The sequence below is a fragment of the Tamandua tetradactyla genome, chromosome 20 (assembly GCF_023851605.1).
Source record: "Tamandua tetradactyla isolate mTamTet1 chromosome 20, mTamTet1.pri, whole genome shotgun sequence".
In the NCBI taxonomy this organism is placed as follows: domain Eukaryota; kingdom Metazoa; phylum Chordata; class Mammalia; order Pilosa; family Myrmecophagidae; genus Tamandua; species Tamandua tetradactyla.
In genome coordinates, this window is record NC_135346.1 from 26,632,470 (window position 1) to 26,648,780 (window position 16,311).

Consider the following 16,311-nt stretch of genomic DNA (forward strand, 5'->3'; position numbering starts at 1 on the left):
CCAGCCTCATTTAGAGTTAGCAAAATATGATATTTTAATGCACGAGATGCACGACACGCGCACACACACACACCGGTCCTAACATGTACAAATATATATTTAATATCCTAGTCTTGGATTAGAACATCCTGAACTAGGCTGTTCTACTAATAAAATTTTACTTTTCAATTTCCATCTCTATCGTAGTACTACCAAAATCCTTCAGTCTAAAATATTGAAAAAACCTAAATCTCTATAAATTATGGGATAGCTCTATAATGGAACCATAATAAAGAATGAGGAAAACAATGTACCAATGTGAAGTGACATCAAATATAAACTAAGTGAAAAAGGCAAAGTGGAGAATAGAATGTATATGTTATCCTCTGTGTCTTAAAGGGGGGAGAGAGGAACATGTTAACATTAAGTTATGTGTGTATTAACTACCTTTTAGAATACACAAGAAGCTAAAAAATATTTTTAACAATTTCTTTTGAAGTTATTTTACTTACAGAAAAGTTACAAAAAATAGCACAGAGAATACACATAGACCCTTCACTCAGCTTTCCTAATGTTAACAAATAATACAATATAGGACAACAAAGTTAGCATTGGTAAAATACTATTAACTGAACAAGAAATTTAAATTTCACTGTTTTTCCCCCTAATATTTTCCCTTAAAAGCTTTTTTATGTCCCATGATCCAATCCAGAATCCTACATTGGATTTAATTACTTGGTTTCCTTGGTCTCCCCACATCTGTGATTGTTTCTGTCTTTCCTTATTTTTCATGGCCTTGACATTTTTGATGAGTATAGTCACTTATTTAATAGAATGCTTCTCAATCTGGGTTTGTCTGATATTTTTTCATGATAAGACTGAGGCTTTACACCTTTGGCAAGAATACCACAGAATTGATATTGTGCCCTTAGTGCATCATATCAAATTTGATATAACTTATCACTAGTGAAACTAACCTTGATCTTTTTATTAAGGTATTATCTCTCAGTTGACAGAGCTAGGAAATAAATGTGTGTAAACTATCCCTACATACTCACACATCTACATTTATTTCTATATCTATCTACATATAAATTTAAAACCAAGAATTCATACTGATACCAACAGTTCCAATCCAACATCACATTCCCCCTCTACTTATTTATGGCCTCTTCCTCTGACTGTGCAAAACCTGGCTCTCATTTTCTACAACATATTTCTTATTTGTTCAATCCTAGTATGTAGTTTCAGAACTGCTACTCTATATCTCTCATTAAAAAGACTTAGTAACTACAGTGTTTACATTCAGTTCTTTTTGTCTTTCTACAGCGTTACAGTTTCCAGTCAAAATATTGTTTTTCAAAGTTAACTTAGGTTAATTCTTCCCCAGCTCCTTCAGTATGGCTATGCTTTTATTTGCAAGAGAGTTAGCAACAACTGTTTCTGTTTGCATTTCATTTGGAGATGCCCCCACATCCTGGGTGATTTTAGTTATGTATTTAACTTTTGGGTACTCAAAGCACTTACTATGGTTCTGAGACACAAAGCTATATAAAACGATATACTCAGACATGTGTTGCTATCTCCTCATCCTTACTACCCACCCCATTCTTATTATTTCTCTTGTTTAAAGGCATTTAGATTGGTTCCAATATTTTGAAAGTACAAATAATGCTGCAATGAATAGCACAGTGTCTATATATTTTCATATTGTTGGAAGTGTATCTTCAGGATAGAGCCTAGAAGCGAGATTTGGGGGTTAAAAAGGTTAACTGCCTATGTAGTTTTGTCAGATATTGTCAAATTCCCTCTGCAGGAAAGTTGTACCAATTTGCATTCCCACCAGCAATGTACGAAAGTGCCCAAGGACATTGGTAACTTTGCTCTTCTCTGAGGAAAATTGAGTAGCTAGGTGACAGGAATTAAAAGGCTACCTTTTCACTGCACATGCTTTTATACCTTCTCAATTTTGTGCCGTGTGACTGTACTGCCTATCCCATAGCAATTAACACTTTAAATGATGTATTCTGAGATAAGAGATAGTCAGAAACCACTTAGCTCCCGTTTAGAGAAATCAAGAATCAAACTATGCAGCAAAAAAACCCATGGTGACCAATGACTAGGTTATGTAAGAAATTAATGGTTCTTTTCAATCAGACGATGCATTTCTTCTCTTAAAAAATAATGATAGGGCAGGCCATGGTGGCTCAACAGGCAGAGTTCTCGCCTGCTATGATGGAGACCCAGGTTTGATTCCCAGTGCCTGCCCATGCAAAAAAGTAAATTAATTTATTAATTGAATAATGATAAGGGTGCATGGGTGGTTCAGTGGTAGAATGAACACCTTTCATGCAGGAGACCCGGGTTTTTGATTCCTGGACCATGCACCCAAAAAACTAAAAAAATAAAAAATAATGATAAAATTAATAGTACTGAAGCCGGGGGGGAAATTATTTCTGAAAATGAATGCGTCCAGGTTCAAGTCACTCTATAATATCAAATAGGAATATTTGATATTATAGAGGAAACACCTTAGGAAAGTTTCCCAGATACTGTTAAGATGTTTACAAACCAAGTCTTGAATCTTATAAGAAGTAAAAAATTAGCAACAAGCCAGGTAGCACTGACAGTGAATTTCTTTTGAAATAAGACTCAAAGTAAGCTTAGCTTAAACTTGCTCCTGAATAGATCACCTCCACAACTGTGTTTTAAATACATATTCATTGTCCACAAAGAAAATAGGAAAATTTTTAATATTCTAAAAGCAAAAGAGAAAAGCAGTAAGATTAAACACCAATTTTAATTTGCTTATTGTGATCTAAGGAGAATCAAACCCTATGCAACAAGCAAAAGCAATAATAAAAGGTATAATCACCATCAGCTGAAAATTTGTCAATAGCTTGGGCCAAAGTGAGGAAGTTGCCTGTGGATTTTGACATCTGAAATGGAAAGTCAGTAATCAGTCATTAATAGGAATATATGTAAATAAAAACAACCAAATTACCAATTAAAATTAAATTGGATAAAGAAAAAAGAAATTAGAAATATGAAAAGGAAAAAAAAAGCCTTACAATAATTTAACAGAGGAGAAAACTGAACCCCAGCATATAAAGTGACATGTCTGGGTCACTCAGCTAGTTAGTGACTGAGCTGTGACAGGCTCTCCAGTCGGATACTCAGTCCACTGCTCTGTCCATTAGGCTGCAGAGCTCTCTGGTAATTGGTTTAGACACAGGGAATGATTCCACTGTAACTCTCGAACACTTTTGCTGGTCATAAAGGAGCTTGATAGCAACTAGAGTTTTTCTGAAATGGAATAGACTAGCTCATGAGGTTAGATTAAGATTTCAGGAAACTTCCAGTCATTAGGATCTCAATAGTTGGTTGTTTTAAGTTGTGCTCTGAAATGAGCGTAGTATATCTAAGAAGGCACAACTAGTAGCCTAGCAATATTTATTCTTTTAAAATTTTTATATCTTTATCATAGTTTTGCTAATGCCAAAGAGAAGTAATTACTATCAGTTTTCTACTACCTGGCAATCAAGTTTCTTGTTCTAATAAAATTATTATAGTACAACGTCGTTCAGACAAATTAAAGCACATATCACGTTCTAACAGGATTAATATATATTTATTATTCTGCTTTGACACAAAAAAGAGATGAGTTTGATCATCAAAATAAAATAAGTCATGCTTCCAAACAGTGCTATTTTAAGTCTAATGTGCTAATAACTGAGTACAATGAATGCATTTTTGTTACCTTCCAATATTAGAGGACTGGCTAAATCTGATGTTTCTTACTGTAATTCATATCATCTGGTATTTGCTTAAATCTGTTAAATATTTTCATTGTGAAAATTCATTATTATTAACTGATTAATTAACTTAATAACTTGACTACTACTATTCCACTGATTGTTTCAAAAATTCATTGGTTCTAACAAATCCAATTTGTTAATAATGTGAAATAAGTAATATTGTAACTTTTTTTAAAAATTGAGGAGCGGTACCTTTTTCTAGTTTGGACAAATATATCACAGGGGCAAGTGGAGACTTTGTCAAGAAGTTTGTATACCCACCTGTTAAGAGTATTGATTATTGAGATCAAGTCCTATATACTCTATACAAAGCACATTATATCATCAGCAGTAATATTAGTAGTGGTAGGAGTATACAGAGGGATTATTATAATGCCTAGAAAGATATATCAAATGATATCTAACAATCCAACCACTCCAAAATTCTATTATTCTACTAATTCAGTGGCTGGTTACAATATTTTAAAAAACAAACAAACACCAAATCATCTTCTGAATTTCATGAAAATGATCTTCCAGGGTCACAAAGCTAGGATCTGTACATATCCTGTTCCTGTCTCTATCAGTTACATTATGTGTTATTTTTTGGCATTGTAAGTACAACTGTTATAACAGGCAAACATTCTTATTCTTCTCTTCAATTAATACTATCTACTAGCTCAATTTTAAACAGAAAAATCTAATTTATGCTTACTCCTAAACATTTTAAATAGAAAGTTCTTTAACAGCTTAAACCATATCCTTTATTTCTTTTGAAGAAAAAGAAAGTTCTTTAACAGTTATTAAATCGTATTCTTTATTTCTTTTGAAGAAAAAAAAAGATGTAACTTCCTAAACCTGAAAAAACTTCTTAGAATTTTAAATCTTCAACAGAGGCAATAATCCTTACCTTCTCAGAGTTGAGGAGGAGATGTCCGTTTGCTCTCACAGCTGCTGGCCATTTGTCACTTTAAAGGTAAATGTTTAAAAACAGAAAATAAAACTTAAAAGATTATTTATGGTCTAGGCTTAAAATTTTGAGGTAAAATAGATTTGTAAGTCTGCTAAGACAAATGTACAAGTATATACTGTAGGAAACAAATGAAAACCAAAGTGAAGAACAGGCTCTATAAACCATGGTACAGACATACAGTGAAATACTATGCAACTACTTAAAAAATAGAAGCAGAACTCTATCTATGTATAAAAAGATCTTAAAAACATATTAAATGAATAAAGTAAGACATAGAACAATGTATACAATGTGGTATTTTCGCGTAAATTTTTAAATATATAAATATATGCATCTAATGTTCATTTTTTCCAAAAACTTATGTATTATCACAAGAAACGAGTAGCAATTATGAGCTTTGAGAAGTAGGGTGATATGAGACCGAAGGCAAAAATTCACTTTTAACTTTTTACCTTTCTATATTGTTTTAATTTTCAAACTATGCACACAACATTCATTTATTTATTTATTCATTCTAGCAATGAAATCACCTTGGGCATAGTGACTGAGAGCAAGAGTTCTGGAGCCAGACTACCTAGGTTTTCATCCTGGTTCTGCCATTTACTAGCTGAGTAACCCTGAGTAAGTTATTTGATCTCTACATGACTCAATTTCACTGTCTGTAAAGCAAGGATATAACATCTTCCTCCAAAAGCCGTAAGGAAATTAAGTGAGTGACTATAAGTTCTTAGAAATGTGTCTGCCATAAACACTTGATATTATTACTTATAATTTTAAAAAAACTAATAAATGTCAAAAACTTGGTACAGAGGGATGAAGATTCAACTATATTAGTAACAGGTACTTCTGAGATATCCAATTTCTATAAAAATACATTTGAAACAATCCAGAAAAATACCTGGATGACAAGTAGTGTAAAAACTATTTTAGATTATTTTATTTCTCTTCTTCTAAATCTTCCTTTTGGCATCTTAGTTCCTCCTCCAAAGCAACTACTAGGTGAACTGAAACAGTGCAGAACAGCTCCCGGGGCCACGACAGGGAATGGACACACAGCGTACCCCAGTCTGGACTGGCTAGTCTGACTGCGAGACTCGGCTGCGGTGAGATCCCTGAGCGGCGCGCGATTTCCTGAGCCGCGGCAGCTGTGGCAGCCGGAGCTTCTCCCTCCCTCCTTCCCGGGCCAGCTAAGAGTCTTGGAGAGGCAAGTTTCCCAAGCCGAGGTGGCCGGCGCCCCTCTTTTGCGGGCGGCTTCCTGGTCCGGCTACGAGTCTCGGATCAGAGGGCTACCCAAGCCGCGGTGACCCTCCCCCGCAGGCGACTTCCTGGTCCGGTGGGGAATTCCACAGGCCGCGCGGCCGGTGACCAACGCCCCTCCCCCGCGGGCGACTCCCTGGTCCGGTGGCGAATTCCCGGGCCCGCTGCGGCCGGCGACCAGCCACAGGGTCCCCTCAAGCCGCGGCGGCTAACGCCTCCACCACGCGCGGCCCCCTGAACCAACGGAGAGAACGGATAGGAAATCCCCAGGCCGCGGAGATCGGTGACCGGGGGGATCCCTTCCAAACACGTGAGACAAACGTGTGCCACGAGCGCCACCTACTGGGCAGGATAAGAAAAACAGAACCCAGAGATTTCACAGAAAAATCTTTCAACCTTGTTGGGTCCGACACCCAGGGAAATCTGACTAAATGCCCAGACGCCAGCAGCAGAAGATAACGGTCCACGTTCAGAAGATTGAGAATATGGCCCAGTCAAAGGAACAAACCAATAGTTCAAATGAGATACAAGAGCTGAGACAACTAATGCTGAATATACGAACAGAAATGGAAAACCTCTTCAAAAATGAAATCGATAAATTGAGGGAGGACATGAAGAAGACATGGGCTGAACATAAAGAAGAAATAGAAAAACTGAAAAAACAAATCACAGAACTTATGGAAGTGAAGGATAAAGTAGAAAAGATGGAAAAAACAATGGATACCTACAATGATAGATTTAAAGAGAGAGAAGATAGAATTAGTGATTTGGAGGATGGAACATCTGAATTCCAAAAAGAAACAGAAACTATCGGGAAAAGAATGGAAAAATTTGAACAGGGTATCAGGGAACTCAAGGACAATATGAACCGCACAAATATACGTGTTGTGGGTGACCCAGAAGGAGAAGAGAAGGGAAAAGGAGGAGAAAAACTAATGGAAGAAATTATCACTGAAAATTTCCCAACTCTTATGAAAGACCTAAAATTACAGATCCAAGAAGTGCAGCGCACCCCAAAGAGAATAGACCCAAATAGGCGTTCTCCAAGACACTTACTAGTTAGAATGTCAGAGGTCAAAGAGAAAGAGAGGATCTTGAAAGCAGCAAGAGAAAAACAATCCATCACATACAAGGGAAACCCAATAAGACTATGTGTAGATTTCTCAGCAGAAACCATGGAAACTAGAAGACAGTGGGATGATATATTTAAATTACTAAAAGAGAAAAACTGCCAACCAAGACTCCTATATCCAGCAAAATTACCCTTCAAAAATGAGGGAGAAATTAAAACATTCTCAGACAAAAAGTCACTGAGAGAATTTGTGACCAAGAGACCAGCTCTGCAAGAAATACTAAAGGGAGCACTACAGTCAGATACAAAAAGACAGAAGAGAGAGGTATGGAGAAGAGTGTAGAAAGAAGGAAAATCAGATATGATATATATAATACAAAAGGCAAAATGGTAGAGGAAAATATTATCCAAACAGTGATAACACTAAATGTTAATGGACTGAATTCCCCAATCAAAAGACATAGATTGGCAGAATAGATTAAAAAACAGGATCCTTCTATATGCTGTCTACAGGAAACACATCTTAGACCCAAAGATAAACATAAGTTGAAACTAAATCTTCCTTTTATTTCTGAGGAAAAGAAAATGCAATCTCATTATAAATACCAGAAGGTACATGAAATAACATTTGAACAGAGGGAGAGGTTTGTTTTTTCAGCTACTTGAGGGACTATAAGGAAAAGCATAGAAACATGTCTGAGTCAGGAAGAAAAGGAAGAATTACTCTTCAGTACATAAAATAAAAAAATGTCTCAGTTAGACCCAAATTCTAATTAGAATATTGCTGCAACTAGTGCTATAACTTTGGGGCTTCCCAGGAAGCAGTTTCCACAGCAGTAAGGGAAGTTCCTTCTAATTCTAACATTATAAGATGCATAAACTGTTTTTATTTTTGTTACCTAATAGGCTAAAGAAGTTGTGTAACAGATCAAATGAATTACTAGAAAATCATCAATGCACCTGAAATGTGACCTTTGGTGGTCCTGGGTGGGTGTGAGGCTCTCTGGATATAGGAGAGAACCTCTGGATAGGAGGAGGTATGCTTTCAGTTTAGTATAGATTCAATATAAGAAAAAGACTGTAACTGGCAAATTGAACTATATCCACCATCACTTAAACAATAACTTGTTAAATATTTGAAGTCACAAAACACCCTTGCTGACAATCAATAAATCTAGTCCATGTCTATTTTAGCACTCACCTTTGTTCCGGCCACATAGCCACATGATTATAAAGGTAGTATGTAAGATGATTTGGAACAAGATCCTTGCCAGAGACTCGAAGATCCACAGGATACCAGAATTCAAATTCCTGCTTTAACTGATCTAATTTTTCTTTTGGGATTTGAGTCTTAGGAAATGGAGCCTCACTGAAGAAAACATAATCCCAAACTTCTCTGGTCATCTGGTGCGGTCTGTATTAAAAATAAAATAAACAGAAATAGGTTTTTATTTTTCTTGAGTAAATTCCTAGTAGTGGAATGGCTGAGTTGTGTAGTAGATACATATATTTAATTTTTGAAGTAACTGCCAAATAGTTTAATTTACCCTTCTCTAATGACTAATGATGTTGAGTATGTTTTTGTGTGCTTTTTGGTCATTTATTTGTATGTCTTCTTTTATGAGGCTATTCAGATCTTTTGCCCATTTTTAAACTAGGCTGTTTGTCTTTTTACTGAGTTGTAAAAGTTTTTTATATATTCTGCAAAAGTCCTTTGTAAGATTTATGTATCATAAATATTTTATCCCATTATGTGTATTTCATTTAATTCTTGTGACTATCCTGTTTGTAAGTACTATTTTTATCTCCAATTTACCTATGAGGAAATGCAGTTTGGAGGGGTTAAGTAATTTTCCTCAGGCACTTCGTTAATGTCTTTAATCACTATACCATGTCATCTTAAGCAATATTATTGTTAATCAAGGAATATATTTTACTGAGAATCTAATAATTGATATAAATGTACAAATGTAATAAATAAATAAATAAAACATATATAGATAATTTCTGCGAATCAGTATTTTAAGCTAACCAAGAATTAGGAATCTCTTTTTTAATGCATTTACAGAAGCAAATGAGAATGACAGGTTTCCATATTAATGGTGAAGAATGGATGATAAAACTAGAGGGATGATTTGCTCTTTCTTTTTTTCAGTTCAATAGTAAAAAAGCAAAAATAGCATGACAAAATTCCAATAAATGAACTCTTATGAAAAATAAATATAAAAATGGAATACTTCAAAATAGAAGACAAAAAGATCACAATTTCTGCTAACAACCATGCTCTTTTATCTCTTTACCAACCTGATACCCAGTGGGGACTCTGCCTGTCCATTCAAGTTACCCCCCTGCAACAGATGTGCAACTGTGTAAAATGCCATGTAAATGGTGGAATCAGAGAGTGATTCAATTAGCCACTGTTCATCCCAGGGCAGGCGAGTGCCTGCAAGATAAAAAAAAGAAAAATAATGCATGTAATTTTTTAATAAAAATAAAAATGCATAATAATTTTTAATGCAATATTCACTTCATCCAAGAATTCACATTTTGAAGATAAGGGCTAAAACATTTAGAAAGTTACTCATTTAGGAAGGTCTTACATTCTATATGAATAATTATTAAAAACAACATGGGGCCACGGTGACTGGCTCAACAGAGTTCTTGCCTGCCATGCCAGAGACCTGGGTTCATGTCCCAGTGCCTATCCATGCAAAAAAACAAAACAGAAACAACAATGTGGACAAAACCATTCCTGCCAACCCAAAAACATCTAGGGCTTTATCTGAGATTCTATAAAGGTTCCTTGCACTACAACCTCCAGATGGTTCCTAGGACAAATACCCAGAGGGGCTAGCCTCTCCAGAATATCAACTAGTTCCATCCCCCAATCCCATATTAACAATAGCCCTTTCCAACATGAGAAAGTTAGAATGGGCATAGCCCAAACACCCCTAAAGCTTGGGAGAAAGATCAAAGGAGAAGGTGAATTTTAACAGTGAAGATAGAGATTTAACAAATGAGCATGACTGCTGAATCATTATATTGATAATTTTTTTAGTCTCCGGTGTCTTGGAGCAGCTAGAAGGAAAAACCTGAAATTGTGGAATTGTAACCCATACCATCTCTGAAATCTGTTTTACAACTAATTGTTGTGCTGTGCTTTGAAATTTATTGCTTTTCTGTATGTTATTTTTCACAATTAAAAAAAGATCAAATAGTAACAATTATAACAATGTGTTTTCATCAACTGTAACAAATATACCACACCAGTGCAAGCTGTTGTTATTAGGATGGCATAAGGTAATCTTATATTTTATGCATGCTTGTTCTATAAACCCACAATTTCACTAATAAAACATTAAATAATAAATAAAAATTTAAAAAATTAAAAACACTGTGGGAAAGTGCTTTGGAGTCTTTTAGCATAAAAGCCACATGGGTTAGAGTGGGCATACTTGTACCACCAGGTAAACAGTAAAAGATCATAGCCTAGCTTCCCTCGCCCTCTAACCAAAATCTCTCTTTCAATTCTGGAAAACATTTGAACAGAGGAAAGAAAGGTAAACACATAAATCTGCCGCATAATTGGCATAGTCATCTAAACAGAAAAATCTGAAGTTCGCTTACCTAAACCATAAGTTCTTGAGCAAGCATGTTCTTGTAGCCAATCTAAGGTAGCTTCAAAATTCCTCCTGGTCTCCTCACAGAATCTAGAGAGAATAAAATATAAAGTATCCTTCCTCATCATTACCATTTTCCATGTTTCTCATCTCCTTTCCCCTCCCTCATCAATTGCTCCCATCTTACGTTTCAAGGTTCCTGAAGCACTTGGACGTCTGCTTCTTCCAGTTCTCTTCACCGTAATCCAAGTACCTGTAATGGAAATATTGATTAAAAAGCAAAAGCCAAAGAGATGAGCAAAACAGTGACAAAAGAATGTTTCTTCTTGATATGAGAAAGACTAACCACTGGTCACACAGGGCCACAACACACTCGTCTGAAGACCTGGACATCACTTGTTTCTCTGGTTCCATATAAATACATGCATCTCCCTAAATGAAGGTAAGTAGAAATATATATCAGATTTTATGTCAGGTCACTCTCCATTCCTCAAAGATAGTAAAAATAACTTTTCTAAAAAATGCTATACCACCACATTTTCATTATATCTTCTGTCTTCACAGGATATATATAAATCATCTGACTTTCCTTCTATATAACACTTGCTTTTCAAATGGCATAAATCTTAATCAAGTGGTTCATCACCTTCCCTATCTACAGATTATTTCTTTCCAGTGAAAAATGAAAGATGTTTAGTTTCTAATTCTATGGTTTGAAGATTAAGCTTCCTGTGACAGCCTTTTATCTTCATTACAACAAAAATATGAAGAAAATAGGAAATTAAAGGCATGGAACCACTGCTTTTAAAAACTTCAGTAGATGCACATAGATTAAACAGGGACTATCTAGTTAGTAAAGATTCATAATGCCATTAAATTCCCACTAGAAAGAGGGCACATTTGTATCGGTGTAAATGGAGCAATGCTTTGGACTACAAGCACAAAGCACATGCCCAAGACAAGACACATGTGTAAAAAGGGCCCCTATGCTTTGGCCTGAAGCTATTCTCTATACTCATTATACAGATAAGCTGGGAAAGTTTTCTTTTTTTCCGTTTTTTAATGGTTTTTTTTTCTTCAGCTCCTGGCAATCAAGGAAAGCTCTGCCATAACACTGGCGGATACAAGCCTAAGGAGCAACTGCTCCAGAGTATAAATTCCAGCAATAACACATTAAAATGTCAAAATGTCCAGATTTCAACAAATGACTACAAAACATACAAGAAAACAGGAAGTGACAGCCCAAGCGAAGAAGAATAAAGCCCTAGAAAATCATCAATGAGGAGGATCAGACCTGGGACATTCCAGACAAAGGATTTTTTTTTTAATGGTCCTAAATATGCTCAAAGAGCTAAAGGATAACATGAGGAAAGAAACAAAGGAAATCAGGAAAATGAAAGATGAGCACAGAAAATATCAACAGAGAGATGGAGATTATGAAAAAGAGTCAAACAGAACAGAAGAACAGAAAATAAAACTCCCTAGGGCTTAAACACTAGGGACCCCAACTTAATAGGTCAAGTTCCTGATCTTGAGGCTTGCTCTCATGAAACGTATTTTTGTACTTAAGAAGTTAACTCTTACCTATAATTATGTCTAAGAGCTACTTCCAGAGAACCTCTACTGTTACTCAGATGAGGCCTCTCTAAGCCCAACTCTGTATGTAAAATCATTACCCTTCCCCCTACGTGGGTCATGACATCCAGGGGTATGAGTCTGCCTGGCATCATGGACATGACTCCAGAGATGAGCCAGGCCCTGGCACTGAGGGATCAATAATACCTTCCTGACCAAAAATGGGAAAAGAAATGTAACAAAATAAGGATCAGTGGCTAAGAAGTTTCAAATAGAGTCAAGAGGCTACTCTTATGCAAGCTTCAGCTACATATTGCTAACTGTCATGGTTTACCAAACTCTAACAAACACCATTCCTGCTAACCCTAAAGAACACAGGGGCTCTACTTGAAATCCTAAGTTGTATGCACTAAATTTACTTTTCAGAAACCTAAAACCTTCCAATGGTTCTTAAGTCAGATAAGTCCTGACACATAGAGGTGCCAGATTTTCCAAGAATATCAACCAGTTCCATCCCCCTATCCCATACTGTCAATATCCCTTTTCAACATGAAAAAGTTAGAATGGGCATAACCCAAATATCCTTAAAGATTGGGAGAAGGATCAAAGGAGAAGGAGTAGTTATAACAAAGAAGTTAGGATTTAACAAATATGTACGACTACTGAGTCGTTATATTGATATTTTTCAGTCTCCAGTGTCTTGGACCAGCTAGAAGAAATACCTGAAATTGTGGAACTGTAACCCGTACCAAACTTAGAAATCTGTTCTATAACAACGTGTTAAAACGAACTTTGAAATTAATTGCTTTTTTGTATATATGTCATATTACACAATTAAAAAAAATGTTAAAAAGAAAACCCCAAAGCGTTCAACAGTAGATCGGAGCTGACAGAAGAAAAAAAAATCATTGAACTTGAAGATAAGGCAACTGAAATCATCCAGTCTGAAGAGAAGAAAGGAGAGACTAAAGAAAAGTAAACAGAACCTGAGGAAACTCTAGGACACCATCAAGCTTACCAATATATGCATTGTTGGAGTCCCAGAAGAAAGAGAGAAAGGAACAGAGAGAATATTCAGAGTTGGAACTTCCCAAATTTAATAGAAGATATTGAACATACATATGCAAGATGCTCAACAAACAGCAAACAGGACAAGCCCAATAGACTCACACCAAGACCTAATAAAATCAAACTGTTGAAGGGGGCACAGGTGATTCAGTGGTAGAATGCTTGCCTGCCATGAGAGAGACCTGGCTTCCATTCCCAGACTATGCTCCCATGCCCGCCCCCCCCCAAAAAAAAGTCAAACTGTTGAATACCAAACATAAAAAGAGAATTCTTAGAGCCACATGTTACATACAATGAAGCCTCAATAAGAGTGAGTGTCAATTTCTCACCAGAAACTTTGGAAGCAAGAAGACATTGAGAAAACATATTTTAAATACTGAAAATAAAAAATTGTCATCCAAGAATTCTATATCTGGCAAAACTGTCTTTCAAAAATGAAGGCAAGATTAAGATACTTCCATATAAACAAAAGCTGAGGAAGTTCATCACCACTAGACTGGCCCTACAAGAAATGCTAAAGAGAGTTCTGCAGGTTGAAAGGAAAAGGACAATAGACAATAGACTGAAGCCACAGGGAAAAGTAAAAATCTCAGATAAGGGTAACAACCTGGGTAAATATAAATACCAGTATTAGTATGTTTTTGCAACTCTACTTTTTACTTCCTACAGGATCTAATAGGCAAATGTGTAAAATGTAACGATAAATTAGTGGTCTTAGATTCATAATGTAGAAACATGCAATTCATGACAAAAACTACATGAAGGTTGGGGAACCGAGAGGTATAGGAACATAGTTTGTGTATACCATTGAAGTTAAGTTGGTATCAAAGCAAACAAGATTATTAAAGATTGAGGATGTTAAATTTAAGCCTAATGATAAAATATCAGAGAATATGCAAACTCACAAAGACAGAACCACAGTACAAGTTGCCAGGGGTGGGGGGAAGAGATAGGAAATTAATGCATCATAGGTATAGGATTCCTATTTTGGGAAATAGGAAAGTTTTGGTAATGGAAAGTGGTAAGGGTACCAAACATTGTGAATGTGCACAATCTCACTGAATGATATGCTTGAGAATTGCAGAGATGGGAAAGTTTATATTGTACATATGCTCCACATTTAAGAAAATAAAAAGAGCAACTAAAGAGACAGTGACGATTAAATGCAATATATGATCACAGATGGACAGATAGATGGATGGATACACAGATAAACAGAATGATATAGCATGTGGCAAACTACTAAAACTGGTGTATCTGTTTGGGAGTATGGGTATGCTGGCATTCTCTGTATAGAATCTGTAATATTTTGTAATTGAAAGTATTTTAAAATAAAAAGTTAAAAAAAAATTTCACTTACACCAAGGCAAACCTTCGTGAAATTTTAGAACAGTGGGGAAAAAGAGACAATTCTACAAGCTTCCAGAGGGGGGAAAATCAGGCCATCAATTAAAAAATCAATTATTGGTAATAAGTGATTTATCAGCTTTTTGTAAAAATTTATCAATTTTTTGGATTTGTACTTTTCAACAGCATGAAACACTAGAAGACCATGGAGCAATACCCTCAAAAAAATTTTTTTTTTTTAGTGATGTGCGTGAATTGGTCTTTATTGGGGTATAGGAAATGGGTGGGGGCATAGCCACCCAAGGAAAGCCCATTCTAAATTTCCTGGAATAGTTTTTGCAATTTTTTCTTTTTCTTGGAGTTGCTTTTAGTGCTGACAGCCTCTTCAGGTCCACTGCTGACAGGCTCCTCCTTGGAGAGCTTCTTCTTCTGTTTTGGAGGAACTCCTGCTGTTGGCTGCTGCTTAAAGATGGCTATCCGATTTCACTTTGGGGAAAGACTTCTTCCTCTTGGGGAAACTTGCACTGTCACCTTGTGCTATCTCTTCAAGATCAGTACTAATTAGCAACTCCTAATTGAAAAGAAGAAAAACATTTTTTCTTCTTGGGTTTGGAGTTAAGACAGATAGGTCTTCCATTCCATTTTCTGAGGTGCCTCCTGGAGCTTTTGCATTTTCTTCTTTTGGGTCTCTCACTCATCTCCTCACACTTTTCTGGACTACTACTGCTGTTTTCTGAAAATGGAAGAGCAACTGCAGCCAGTCACTTCTTTCCCTTCTTCAAGCATTTCTTCTCCTATTTCTCCAGCTTCCTGGCAATCTCTGCAGCAGCTTCCTCTGCCTGAACCATCCCCTCCTTCATGACATCCAAATTCTTGTGTGGAATCTCTCTTGCCTCAGAGAGACAGCCATTCCTTGGCCTGCTCTTGAAGTTTCTCCCCAAATGCACTTGTGGGCACCTAGAGAAGCAATCAGTTTGCAGGCAATATTACATTTGTTGGCCAGGTACTGGGAGACGTAGCCTTTGTTCTCGGTAGTTGCTCGGTCAATGAAAAGGAAGTAGAAAATGAGTACTTATTTGGGGGTGTTTTCCTTGTCTTCAAGGCTCTGGAAGCTTGGTCCCTTTGCTGGACCCTGGGAATCACACGGACACTAGGACTGGCTACCCCCTCAAATTTTAAGGGAAAAATATTTCCAAACCAGAAGTTTATACTCAGGCAATCAAATGTGAAGATAGAATAAAAATATTTCAAACACAGAAGCTTGCAAAAATTTACTTTCCAGGCACCCTTTCTTAGGAAGCTACTAAAGAAGAGCTTCACCAAAATGAGGGCATAAACAAAAAAGAGGAAGACACGGAATCAAGGAAACAGGAGATCCAACTCAAAAGAGGCCAAAGGAATCCTTAGGCATTAGTGAGGAAACATTCTAGATGACATCTGTGCACCAGGAGAGTAAGGAGCTACTTCAGTTTAAAATAGGTGCGACCACTTCTCATACTAGATTACTGAGTACTTTGTGTGTGTATGGTAGTGGAAAGAAGAGGATAAGTCCTTCAAAAAGTCCCTGAGTATCTTTTTTTTTAAGTATACTCTCTTATTTTTCTGGTTTTGTTGTTCATCAAA

The 16,311-nt window shown here is 36.3% G+C and overlaps 1 protein-coding gene across 2 annotated transcripts in view; it reads right to left on the reverse strand.

Moving 5' to 3' along the window:
• LARS1 (leucyl-tRNA synthetase 1) overlaps window positions 1-16,311 on the reverse strand; it is a 132,996-nt gene that overhangs the window by 24,328 nt on the left and 92,357 nt on the right. For both annotated transcript variants that reach the window (XM_077137316.1, XM_077137315.1), the window contains 7 exons: window positions 11,045-11,130; window positions 10,886-10,951; window positions 10,706-10,788; window positions 9,383-9,521; window positions 8,280-8,492; window positions 4,687-4,744; window positions 2,855-2,918 (listed from right to left, as the gene is read on the reverse strand). In XM_077137316.1, the coding sequence (XP_076993431.1) occupies window positions 2,855-2,918; window positions 4,687-4,744; window positions 8,280-8,492; window positions 9,383-9,521; window positions 10,706-10,788; window positions 10,886-10,951; window positions 11,045-11,130 (709 nt within the window). The remainder of the gene's footprint in view (window positions 1-2,854; window positions 2,919-4,686; window positions 4,745-8,279; window positions 8,493-9,382; window positions 9,522-10,705; window positions 10,789-10,885; window positions 10,952-11,044; window positions 11,131-16,311) is intronic.